Source organism: Plasmodium gonderi (assembly GCF_002157705.1).
Source record: "Plasmodium gonderi DNA, contig: Pgo-contig_433, whole genome shotgun sequence".
Taxonomy (NCBI): domain Eukaryota; phylum Apicomplexa; class Aconoidasida; order Haemosporida; family Plasmodiidae; genus Plasmodium; species Plasmodium gonderi.
Window position 1 is genome coordinate 16,030 of NW_021629309.1, and position 15,512 is coordinate 31,541.

The 15,512-nt window shown below is 17.6% G+C and overlaps 1 protein-coding gene across 1 annotated transcript; it reads right to left on the reverse strand.

Moving 5' to 3' along the window:
- Nucleotides 1-11,484: 11,484 nt before the first annotated feature.
- PGO_003420 (variable surface protein) lies at nt 11,485-12,493 on the reverse strand (the record flags this gene model as incomplete). Its single annotated transcript, XM_028691309.1, has 3 exons — nt 11,485-11,649; nt 11,790-12,353; nt 12,470-12,493. 3 exons carry the CDS (start codon nt 12,491-12,493, stop codon nt 11,485-11,487), a joined length of 753 nt encoding a protein of 250 aa, XP_028547110.1.
- Between the last annotated feature and the right edge of the window lie 3,019 nt (nt 12,494-15,512).

Below are 15,512 nucleotides of genomic sequence, written 5' to 3' on the forward strand. Positions count from 1 at the left end.
GTTTATTTATTCATTAAAGTTAAAAAAGAAGATTTTTAATGTTCTCGTATTATAGAATTTTACATAATGAAAGTATAATAAAAATATTATTTTTTTGCCACATGTGATAATGTTAATAATTTATAAAATTTATAAGCAATATTAAAATTTATGCTTTTGTTTTTTTCATATTATGGATTGAGCAGTTGTAATATTTATATATATTTTTGTTACAGATAGAGCTTCTTATATGTATACATATTAAATGTATTTGTTTCGTATATTATGTAATAATATAAAGTAATAAACCCTAATATAATATTTTAGTATATGTATTATATTCGTTATAATATAACCATTACCAATATAAATAAATAATCTATTTATGAATATAATCATTAAATACTACATAGTATACTTATATAATCTTATAATTGCTGTTTAAAGGTTGCTATACTAAATAAAATATTTACATTTATTTAATAATAAAAACGTATTAGAGCATGAACAATCATATTTAAATAATGTTGTACTTATAATTCTATTATTTAGCACAATTTAAGTAATTAATATTTAAACATGATATATAATATGAAAATGAACTGAATAATATAAAAATTTATAAGGTAATAAAATTTAATATAAATCAATATTTAAAATGTATATAAGTCGTCTTTATGTTTTTTTTACTAATGTATGTGTTCAGCATAGATTATTTTTCACAAGAACATATTATATTAATTATAGTATAATATCATTAAAGTAAGTGTAGTACTATAAAATTAAAAATTATTTATTATATATAATATATACATAAATATTTTGCACATATAATAATATAACACTTTTTTTATCAAATCATACAAAATATTAATAAATTCAATAACTTAATTGTTATAAAGTGTTATTTTTATAGAATATAATAAATTTATTTTTTTTTTATAAATTACTATAAATATATAATTAACTCTTTTTGATCTATTTATATCATTTACTATTTCTATTTCTGTTTGCTCTAATTATTATAATTATATTTACATATTATTCCAAAAGGTAATGTTCGAAAATGTATTAATTTAATCATTAGAGTATACGTAACATTTTACAAAACATATATAAACTTTTCTTTTATACATTCATTTTCTCTGTGTTCATAATACATATATTTTTTAATTGTATTAATTTCTATTATTACTTATCTCTTGAGTAAAAACAGAAATGCATAATATATCTATATATTTAATCAATATACCTTATGATCATTCAAAACAATTTAATTTAAATATTACTTTTATTAAAAGTGTTTTTTTGAAATAATATTGTACTATATTATGAAATCTTTAAAATAATAGGAAAGTATCGCTTGTGTTAATTTGAATTTGATTTTCATTATAAGATTATGAGAATTAAATAAATTTTTTTTTTATATAATATACTACTTCAGGATATAATGACTTTATTGTTTGTAATAGGAATAGTTGTATGCTATGTTGCCTATATTATTGTACATCATAAAATTTTTGTTCATTATAATAAGAATAAATGAGGTGTAAATTTGCCGTTATTATATCCTTTATTACTGTTGTATAGTTGATATAATCATGAGTTCATAATATATTGAGATTAATAAAATATTTTATTAAATTATTGACTCATAATATATAAATAAAATTTTTTCAAAATCGAACACATAAATAAGAAAATGAATATAAAATAAATATTATAAAATATTTAAAACTATGTATTGATTTGGAAAAAAATGATCAAAATAGGTGAATTAAAAATATGCGAAAAATATATATGTTCCTAATTAGATTAAAAAATATAAAAATACAGCAAAACGATAAATGAAATATATAAGAATATATATTTTGTTTTTTATATTATAATTATTATATTTTAATATAATGTATTTTTCTAAATTATGAAATATATTTACGTTTACACAATGTAATTTTGGGTAACATATTATTGAGAATACCTGTATGATATTTGAGATTCTATGCTACTTTCATTTTTTATTCCTTATTATAATCCTTACGTAAGAGTAACAAAGAAATAATCATTTGCTTAATATCAAAATAATATTTTCTTCCTTCTATTAATATAATATATATAAACAGTATAATTTTTTGAAATAATTTTAAATGAAGGTAATACTATATATATAATTTATTTAACTCTATTTTTAAGAGATCTGTTTAAGTTAATTCTTTATAAATAAGTGTATATTAAAATATAATAAAATAATTTGTAATTTTATTAATAAAGTGAAACATATATCATAATTGAATAGCTTATTAACCATTATTATGATGTATATATATATATATATGAACTTATAGAAAAATAATATATATTTTCCAATTAAAAAATTTTGTGTGTTATAGTTATCAGAGCATATATTATATCTCTGAAATATGTACCAATTATTATAACTCTTTTATTATTGCATAATTTTGCCACATTCATATTAAATTATTTGTATCATGTTAAAATACGCTAGTACATTGTATCAAGTTTATGAGTAGAATTTCTTTTTATATAAAATATTAAGAACATATATATAGCGTAAAATGCATAAAAAATAATAAATAAATAAAAGTATAATTATAAAATTATTATATTGTTAAAAGCACTACAAATAATATAGCCAAATTCTCTAAGAAAATAAATGGAATATATAAAGATATAAACAATAACTTATTTTTCGTATATTTATTTATTCGTTTTATTTTTTTTTTTTTATATAAATAATAAATAAAAAAATATACATAAAAAACAATGTAAAAAGGTAAAAATAAAGGATTAGTGTGATTATTAAGCATTAGGAATATTATATAACTTGGTTGATTATATACGTTTTCTCTTAATTCATGTAATAAATTTTTACTCATCTAATATATTGAATAATCGTGATTAACATAACTATATTAAAATATTCTATTAAATACATATCAATGATACATTACGATTTAGTGTTTAATATAGCTATATTATCTAATTTAATTTACAATTGTAATTGTATATATCAATGTATATATCTATTCTGAGCACACATACACACCGTTAAGCATATTTACATAGTTATATTTTTATATTTTTTAAAAAAAATAAATAGATATGAGATATACACATAAATGTTTTACATTAATTAATATTTTAGTATATACGTAAAATTCTTATATATTTTTTTAAATCTTAAAGTCCTTTGCTTAATTGTGTAAAAAAAACATATCATTTATTATATAACATGTAAACATAAGACATTAATTGTTGATATAATGGATTTATTTATTTTTTTAATGTTCTTATTTCAATTAATGTTTCTTTTATTTACTTTATTTTGACATTTTTTTTTGTATATTTATTTAATTTAATTTACAATTATTTTTCTAAATAAATTTTTTAGAAAAAAAAAAATTATATATAATTTAGAATATGATATTTCGTTTTTAAGATATAATATATCTATGAATAATTCAATAGATCTTTCAGTACATAAAATATATAATATTAATCTTTTGTTTCTTCATGCTTGTTTTATAATATTATTATTTGACTACTATAATTCAAAGATCATAATTTTTATTTTATATTATATATATTTTATATAGTATATTATAATAATTTAGTATAAGAGGCATAATATAGTATCAAAATATTGTTCTTAATAGCGCACTTTATGAACTATTGTATTTTAGTAAGGTAAAATGTCAAAATATGAATTAATGTTGTAGGAAAATATTTAGTAATTATTTGAAATTTATACTAATTAAAATTTACAGATGGTTAATATTTATCTCTTTTACAATATAAATATTATCACATTTCATATAAAGGAATTGGTAAGCATGTTTTTACACGAATTCTATGATTTATATATGTAGTGCTTTAGAAATTATAGCACGATATTAAATATGTTTTTTTTTCATATCAATAATTACTATTGCACACACATATATAATAGTCTTAAAAATGAATAGAATTAATTTATTATTATATATAAATTGAAACGTTTATTTATAACTAATGAATTTATAGAATTAATTATCATCTAAATGAATAAGTAAAATACAACATATAATACATTTTTACAAATATTATAAACGTTTCTATTTTATTATCATAAATAACTCTATGAAACTGCGTAAAACCAAAATGTCCATATATATATACCTTAACAAATGGAAAAAAATAAATATATATGATGGGAATATATGTGGAATATATTCATAAATAAAAAAAAAAATAATAAGAATTTTATATTAATTATTGCACAAAAAATTGCAAGACTTATAAAATTTGTTTCGTATTGTTGAGAATTCATTTTCATTATTTAACATCATCACATATGTTATTCTATTTACTATGATATAATGTAAAATGAAATGCTAAATTAATTCCCAATTTTTTAGAATATATACTTGCGAATGTTTACGTAATTATTAAAATAAATATTGTTAATGTAGTGGAGGTTATAATTATTTATAATTATTCCTGCAATCATTATATAACAAAACATATAATAGTGGAAATTTATGGATAAGTAAAATAACAAAGTATATATTTTATTATAATACATCCTTAATGTAGTAAATTCAATTTATATATATATTTCAAATATATAGTATAAATTTAATTTATACGTTAAATTGATATAAAAAGCTTCAAAAATCTAAATATAACACAAGATATTATTTAATGAAATAAAATCCATATCCCTCTAAAGGCAAAAATTATATATTTTCCACGCATACTATTGCATATTAATCTATGAAATATATTTATTTTATATTAATATAAATACACAATATATTATATATATATGCTTCAGGTTTATTTTGATGATTCGAGGTTTTCTTTTAAATACATTTTATACATATATACTTTTAATATATTTAATATGAGTTATCCATTAATTTATATTCCTAAATAAAACTTTGATTAATGATATAAATACATTGAAAGAGTTATTTTAAAAAAATTTCCCTTTATATTTGTTTTATTTGTCATTTCAAAATTATATCCAAATTTTTATTCATTTTTTTACCTGTCTACTTGTTAGTTTTCAACATTGTCATTTAATCCTTCTTAAGGGAAAACATTAATTTTGGAAATTCTATTCATCCTAAGATTTTTCGTAATAATATTAATTAATGAAGGTTTCTAAGGTGATTACTATACTTGTATTTATTTTATTTAAATATGTTTTTTTCTAATGTAATATGACACATAGATTTGAACCAATCTCAATCGCAGTATAATGCTTGTGATATTATGATTTTCTGAGCTTATGTTTTGTTTGCTGCTAAAATTAAACGTTTTCTTAAAAAGGTTAATTATAAGTGATTATATGAATCATTTTCATTTTTTTTTTTTTTTTTTATTTCCTCATTTTATTTGCTCAACTTTAACATTATATATTTTAGTAAGAAATATAATAAATATGATGTGTCAAAATAACCATGTTAAATTATCTGAAACATTACACTTGAACAGAAATTACATAAGTATAGTAAAAAGGAAATTTTTTTTTGTCTTCTAAAATCATAATTTATATATATAAATTCATTAAAAGTAATTTAACAATTAGAAGAATTAACAATACTTTGCTTAGTTATGAAATAATGAATGTCTTCAAATAAAATAAATATTATCTAATACTAGATCAATAAATATTATATAATTACAGATGTATCCTATGCATTTCAAGGAGATATTACTATATATTGATCTCTTTCTAAGTTATTGAACATTAACTTCTTATTTTATATGATCACATGCATTAATATATTATTTTTTGACGTATTTAATGGATAACTTTATTTTTATGATCGCGTTACATAATAAGTTCTACACGATTTCATATGTTTTATCCTTTTCCCTTTATATATACATTGTATTTAATATAAAGATAAATCAAAATATTTATATAATATGAAAATTATTAATATTTATCAAATTAATGTTTAATATCTTTTATTATATAACATTTATTAGTTCATATTGAAAAAACATTTAGTTTAACAAATATAAGTACATAAATTAGATATATGTAAAAATGATATACATATTTATATTGTGAAATAAAATATACATATATATTTAAGAAACACTTAAATAACATTCCAAACATATTTAAAAATCTTTATATTATTTTGTAGGACGCATACAGATATATAATATTCTTTTAATATATTTAAAAAATCTGAAAGGATTTACATATAATGAACCAAAATTTTATATGTTATCACGTATTAAAAATGTGATGATGCAAATAAAATAGTATATCTAATTGTTTATTATTATGAAGCATCAATATATAATTAAAAATTGTGAAGTTCATTTTATCCATATGGAAATATTTTTTGACAACAATAAAATAATTCATTAGTATTATTAAGAAAAAAAAAAAAAAAATTGGAAGAATTATACAAAATATAAAATATTATTAATGTCTAATAAATCGTTATTATAATGCATAATATAAATGAATCCTGTTCAGTATAAATTGCATAATAACTGTTCAAGTAAGGTGATTATATAAAATATAAATTCATTACATATTTTTTGTAATATTAAAACAATGTTTTAGGACTCAGAATTATGTAATATATATGGAATATGTGTATCAATAAATTTTAAAATACATGATATCTTATTAAAGATAAAATGTAAAATCCACATATTTATATCCTATATAACATAAGGAATAAAATAATAATAATCATTTATATGTTATCACGCTTTTAATAAAGCTTATATCATTACATAAATAATAATATAAATACATATTAAAACATTTTATTTTAGATTAAATTAGCGTAATATTTTATATTAACTCCTTTGTTAATATATATATATATATTTATTTAAATTTAATTTGAAATGGTTACACTAATCTTTTTGCTATTTTAATAATAAAAGTGCATAATTGTACGTTGTATAGCATAAATATTATAATTCGTTTATTATTAAAATAAAAACGTTCTCTAATATAAAATAGCATTGTGGTATAATGAACATCGTTTTTAATGTTGTATGAAATTAAATCATATTCTATATATATTGGTATATTAGATTAATAAATTATGATTAATTATTGCGTAATTTAAAATGTAATAAATATGAATTTAAGAAGAAATTGAAAAAAATCATGCCTTTTATTAATACTACGAAAAAAAAAATTCAACTCTTGTTCTATTTTTCTATATTATTATTACATATTTCTTATATACATGCCTCTCTTGATTGTACTATATATATTGAAAACACTTGTGAAATTAATAGTTTCCTAAAATTATTATTCAATTTAATAATTGAAGAGAAAATCATACATAAATATATATGATAATTAATAATATCACTGTTTTTATTTTATTATATGCTTCATTTTTTTGATACATAAGGAAAAATCGTAAAAACAAAAAAAAATTATTGTAAAAATTTACATTTAACCCTCATATTAAAACACTTTAGAATATATAATGTAAAATGTAAAATATTAGGGACCCTAAGGATTTAAAAAAATTTGAATTTCCTTAATTAGAACATGAAAAAATATAAAAATACACCTTCAAGTATATCGATTGGATATATATAAGTTGAATATTGATCCATCAATGATACACTTATGATGTTGTTTAACTTACAATATATTTTCTCTTGTGTATTTATATAATAAATGTAATTATATAAAGAATACATAAATAAAAAATATACTGTTTATAGCATTTATTTTTAAAATGTAATAATAAATAATTTTTATTAAAAGAGGAATTCAAATTTATTAAATAATATTAAGAAAATAAAAAATATTATTGCTCATCTTATTCAGCTCATGTTTTTGTATAAGGATAGCATAACGTAAGATTTTGTTGTTATAACTAGTTAAAATAATTTTGTTATAGTTTATGTTTGAAGAAACCTCACACTTTATTCACATCGGTTACATTTTTATTACATTTTATTTTATTATTCACATTTTTTAATCGTACATAATGATGCGTTGTAGGGTGCAGATATACATGCTTTGTTACATTTCATTTTCGCTTATTTGTCTTAAACGTATAGTTGTTCATTACTCAAAGAAAACTAAGCGATAAGATAATAAAATCCCTGAATATTGATATTATTTTATATTTTATTGAATATGTATATATAATACAAAATAAAAGTTTTGCACAATATAAGGAAAGAATATAGGAATTATACATAGTTATTAATGGCAGTTGTAAAAATATTTATACCAAAATACACTCTAAAAATTTAATTTACATATTAAAAAAAATTATATAGATAATATAAAATTTACAACTAATTAATATTATGCCATGATAATATAATATTGATTAAATTAGTAATATGTAATTAACCAGACATGCCATTTTTCATTGTTCAATATATTTTATGGTTATAAAAATAATACAAAAATATTTAAAATTTAATTCATGATTATTATAAAGATATGTATTATATTTTTAATTACCAGATCAGAAAAAATAATTATAATGAAATATATTTTTCATGTTTCTTCTAGGATATAATGACATAAAAATATAATACATAGTTCTACATTACACAATATTTTTAAGTTTCATAATATATGTAAGGTTGATTTGATATATCCTTATGATAATGAATAAATTTCAGTAGAATAACTTAGACATGTATTGAATATATATTGTATAATAGAAATATCCTATATAAATAGAAAACATGGGGGTACTAAAATTATTTGAGGATATGATTTTTGTTTTTGCTTTATTTGTAATATAGTTGACACAGTTACTATGGGTTCTCCTGCATTCCTTGCTTGGTATTAGAAGTATATAGCTTTATTCTATGTTATATAGATGAAGATTAATTGATATATTATACTTATTGTTATTTAAGATAAATTTATATATATATTCTTGATATATATTTATTATAATAGAATTCCAGGAAATATTCTTCACACGTTTATGATACTGGTGATACAAAATTAAAATAAAAAAATATCCATATAATACTATCAGATATATCTGCAACTCATTATAAATTTAGAATCCTACAGAGTAAGTTGATGAAGAGAATTAGTTGTATCAAGTATACAGTACTATATTTTGTGATAATAACATATAAAGAGAAATAAATGCATAAACAAAAACATTAATGTATTTTTTTAATGAAATTATGTTTTTCCATGAAAAAATCATTTTGTATAATTTATCTTGAAAAAATAGATACACTTTTAATACGCAAGAAATATTTACATTATAATATACATTTAAGAATAAATATGAATTAAACACAAAGATAGGAAAACTAGGTCAAAATGGATTTAAATATGTTATAAGATATTACCTAAGAAAATAAAGTACATATTATAGAATTAAAAAATATTATGATTTTAATATAGAGGATAAATAATATACAAATAAAATCATATGTACCTGTTTTTATTTATTAGGATAAATAAAATGAATTATTCAAGATTTTATCCAAAATACATACTTTTATGTACATATATAAAGGCGTAAATAGTAATGATGTTATATCCTTTTACCTAAGTATGAATTAACTAAGTGATGTCATTGTATAATAAAGCAAATTTGTCATAATGAATATATTTATTTGACTCTGAAATAGTAGGATTACTGGAGTACACAAAAATAAAAAAAAAAGGAATAAAGATATAACAATTATAAATGTTTATGGATTATGTTTTTAACATTATCAAATGTATTTTTAAATATGAATTTGTATAGTTGTATTAAATTACTTTTCTATCTTCCTGAAAGAGGCACAAAAAATTACCAAATGTTAACTAAAAGAAAAATAAATATAGCTCTTCAAATGAAGATATAGTTAATCACTTTATTTAGAAAAAATAAAGCAGCAGTGAATTTTATTTCTCCATTATTATGTATATTTTTTGGTTGTTTTAATAATTATATATGTTATTTTGCTATGTATCATATATATATGTTCATTTCCACCTTTTATTTTATATGAATTTAGCATATAGAATAATATTTTACATAAAATATTTATAAATGTATTATATGTAGTGTTTATTTCGTATATTTTGTAAACTAAATGGTTATTTTATTAGATTTATTATTACAGAATACACAATTTATATCATAATAAATTAATTCGAAACCAAATAATTTTGCGACTTTAATAAGTACATATGGTACATTATATAATCATATAAAATAACATTTCCTAATATGTTCTATTAATAATGAACACTGTTTTTGAAAAATAATGAGCTATTTATTAGTATAAAGTATACATTATTCATTAATAAGTAGTAAAATGTTTTTATGGTAATATATATATTATGTCAAATAAGAGCTCTTATATATTAAAAAATTATAATGTGTTTATTATCAGAATTCTTGATGATGTAATTTAATGTATATTTATAGATTTCATTAGAATTTATTGGGATATAGTTTTTTTATGTAAGAATATTATGTTCAAAAATATGAAAAACATTTTACACATTTTGTTACGGTTACTTTTGGGTTATTTAAGAATTCTATACATGTATAATTAACATGTAATATTGAATTATCTATTATTGATAGATTTTACATAAATATTATATTGTAATATGTGTTATAGTTAAATGATCTGTAGAATATTAATATGAGTGCATTGTTGCAATGAGAAATACAATAATACTAAATATATTGAAACTTATATTATTTATGACAATAAGTATAAAAATTATTAATCCATGATACAAGACAAATCTTTTTATAAAACAAAAATATTCCCTTAATTTATTATATTATGGCTATATTTTAATTGAATAATATATATGAGAAATAATGTCATAGATAAAAATAATAAAAATTGCAACAATCCGAAATACGCAAAATTAAATTATTTATTAATATGTTCTACAGATAATAAAAAATTAAAGAATCATAGAAATAGGTATATAAAATAGTAATTTTTAGGTAGAAAAAAAATGTTTATAAATTTATATCAAATATTTAAATAAATATAAAAAATTAATTTATGTGTCTTAAAATATATTGATTATCAGCATGATCAAAATATATCATAAAATATAAAATGCTAAATAAACAAATGTTAAATAAGAGAATTTATATTAATATATTAAGGAACAGAACATTTATAGCTGTTAATATTTTAAAAAAACCCTTTTACAAATATATAACTGTATATTTAATTTATAAAATTAATGAATTAAATTACATACTATATTTTTACCTTGTAATTATAACTACATGATTCAATATCTTACATATAATCATAAAATAATGTTACATTTATAAATAAGAATATTTACTATCTATCATAATATACTTAGATGGAATCATGAAATGTATAGAATATAACACATTAATATTACAATAAATATTTTTTACATTAATTTCTTTTATTAATAGTATATTTTCTTTTAATTATACGCTTTAGAATAAATATGTTTTAGTAATTATATAGATATATTATTTTTTTATTTATTGTTGTTATTCAAATGTAATTTTTATGAATACTTTCGAATGAGCGATATGCTATATTAATTTTATTTTTATCTATATTCGATAATAATGAATCATTCGCATATTTGCGCATAAGTGTTTGCAAATTTCTCATTCTTTTTATTTTCCTATGCATCCAATTAACAAGATGACTAAACTAATTAATAAATATTATAAACCATATAAATATTTTAAATGTATTTATTAAATTGAAATTTTTTAACAATTTAATTTAATAATGAAGTAATATAACATTCATAATGCAATTTTATATTTATTTATTCATTTATTTATTACTTTGTATAACATAAAACACTTGTTAATAATCCCCAATATAATAAACATTACAATGAGTATTTTATTAATTAAAAATTTGTTATTTATATTATGTTCTTTTTGAATTTCTTGATCCTCTAATACATAATTATTTCCAGAGTTTCTTCCATTGCTTGTAGTAATATTTGTGTGTGAATAATTATGCTCATTGCTTTGAGTTAATTTTTCAATAGAAACTGTTAAATTACTATTTCTGTGAGTATTATAATTTATATCTTTTAGAAAATTATATTGCAAAGGCAAATGGTTACTTTGAATACTCTGTTTTTTTCCTAAATATGTTATAATTATGTTTTCATTTATAGTATTAGATTTTGAATACTCATATATTCTTTTCCATTTCTCATTAAGATAGTCATCATACTTTGATATTTCACTTTTTTTATTTTTTAACTCATTTATTATATAATTTTGATCATCATGAAAATCATATATTTGTGTTAGTATACAACTTTTAATAGTTGAATGCACTCCTTTAACTCTATCGCATTTATAGTCGGATGTATTAATTTTCTCATTCCACAGCTGTTCAAGAGAATCATCAATCAAAAATTTTTTTTCAGTGCTTGTAAAATTTGATAAATTGATAACTGCAATAATAAAATTTAAGTAATAATTTATATCTCTACAGCATTTAGCACTATCAGGCAAGTTCTTACACTCATTTTTTATTGAAATGTAACCCGGTCTCGCATAAGTATTAAAATCATTTATCCAATATTCAACCTCAGAATAGTTTGCATTCCCAGCTTTTAATAATAAATCATTTATATTTAAATTATTAAGTAATTTATTTTTAAATTTATTTGAAGGAAGTTTATCTTTATCGAATGTCTGATAATAAAATGTATAATATATGTAAAAGTTCATATATAAAATAATATACAAAGGTAACAATAATTATAAAATTTTAAATAGCTAATTATTTATAAATTACTTCTTCCATGTTTAATAAATTATTTTATATACATATAATATTCTTTACAATAAATAATAAATATATTAAGTAGTGAAGCTTCAGTATTCAAAACTTAGAAATCATTTACATTAAAAAAACCTTTTTTTTCTACATATAGCTATGATTAAATGTTAATTTATAAAGTAAACAAAATATATTATAGAATGAATAGATTCTAATTTTATATAGACTTATTGGTCAACAAAAAAATTTTCTCATTAATTATATTACATATAATAAACGCGTTTAAATAGCAAATATATACAAAATAGTTATAATCATTATATTTTTCCGCATGTTCATTTTTTTATATAACGTTATATAAAAATAATTATAAAATACTAAGAACACATTAAAAAAACATTTTATCTAATTTTACCATAAAGACAGTGTAATTATTTACATATTTTATACATTTTAGTTAATTAATATTTTATTTATGATTTTATAAAATAAGAATATTATTATATAAAAAATACTATGGACTGACTTTAATAAATAATTATATAAAAGACAAAGGTGCCTTAGAAAATTATGCAGATTTTACATTAGATTCTGAAAATGAAAGTATTTATATAATTTATGGATCTATGGGTTATTCATAATTAAAATACAACTCAATACTGCATGTTTAATTCCAATATGATATAATATGAATTATTATTTCAGAATAATTTGGGTAATTTTGAATTATGTAAAAACAAATAAAACGAATTAAAAATAAAATTTGAAAAATAAAATATTGAAATAATAAATGATTTGAATATTTTTAAACATATATTATAGTTTAAACAAACATAATACTTATTTTAAAATAAGAATGATATGTAATATAAATATATTTATTAAGTTATTTTTAAGAGGTTCAGGGCTTAGTGTTAACGAGAATATATTAGGAATTTAGTATTGAATTTTTATTTCTAATGGTTAAATTCATATTTTCATTATCTCTGTATTTCTTTTTTAATTATTTATATGTTATGTATGTTATCTACAGTTTTATTTATTTATTATTTTATTTAATATATGTTTTTTCGTTTATATGATTATATTTTATTCTGTTTAGATATATATTTAATATTTATATTTATTTATGTAACTGTATTTTATTTATATTATATATATATATATGTTATTTATAAATGTTTTGTTTTAATAATATTATTAACTTATATTTAATTGTAACTTTTGGTAAATATATTTTATTTCCTTATTAATTATATATTTTGTTATTTATATTTATATATTATTAAAATATATATATTAATTTGCAGTTTTATTTAAATAAACATTTTATGCTATTTCATTTATATATATTTAATGATCATGTAAATGTCCTTTTATTATATGTTATTAGTTGTACTTATGTACATTTTATATATTTTAATTTTGACACTTCATTAAAAAACATGTATAAATAATCAGTTTTTATAAAATCCAATTTAGTTATATTTTATGCTGAAATTTTTTAAAATAAACTATTGTTTAAACTATTTTATTTCATAATTTTTTTTTTCTTTTTCTTGCTTTTTTTCTTTATGTTTTAAGTTAAAATTTTAATTTGCATAATATCTTTAATCATATATTTATATTTTTTACAGTAAATTATGCTTACTATACATATATAATTCTATAATTATATGATAGTTTTTATGTGAAAATTAATATTTGAATTTATTATTGTATTAAAATATATAATATAATGTAGTATTTGCATTATATTATAGATTAAATAATCATTTAATCAGAATTATATTAGTTTATATATACATTATTATATCACACATAAAAATTCAAGAATATAATTAAAATTCATTTCAATATTAAGAAAATAATATTACTGAAGGTACATTATATATTAAATTGGTTCAACTCATGTTCCATTTTATTCTGTATATTATTTATTATAATTAGTTTTGTTATGCAATATAATGTTGAATAAATGCTGCTATAATATATATATTGCATACATTTACTATGCAAACAAGTAACATATAAATGTTCTTCACAAAATAAGCATAAGAATTACTATTATTATATGTTATATTTATTAATATATTTATAATTACTATTATTACGATTTTGATTTATATTTTTTTATACGTTGTAATAAATCATAGTATAAATTTTTAATAAGCAAAAATTTATGCCAAAAGATATTTAAATATTTTTAAAGAAATTTCATATATAGATTAATATACGTGACATCATAATTAGTATAAACGTAGATAGAAACTTAAGCATGCTTTATTATTCTAAATTCGAATAATCTTTTTAGGTTATCCTAGAGAAATTTTAGTTTTATATATTAACGAACGTCAGAAATATTTGTATGATTATTGGTTATCTATGTATTTTTTAAATATATATTAAATAATAATCAAATATATGATTTATTATTTATTAAACATGTATCCTTGTGAAAAAAATATTTTAAAATGCATAAAGGAGACAACTGTAATGCGTTCAATATTTTTAACATTGTTACTATATATGTACACGTTTTTCATAGTAATTATGTAAATATTTATATATAATAAAATATATGTATACCTTTTTAATAAATTTATTACATTGAATTAGTATTAGTTAACCTATTGAATTCATGACTATCTATTCTTTATTCTTAATATTAAGTTATTTCTTACAGTTTTAGATAAAAATGATTATTTTATTGATACACTGAAAATTTCTTGATTAAACATTTTAATTAATATATATTTTTT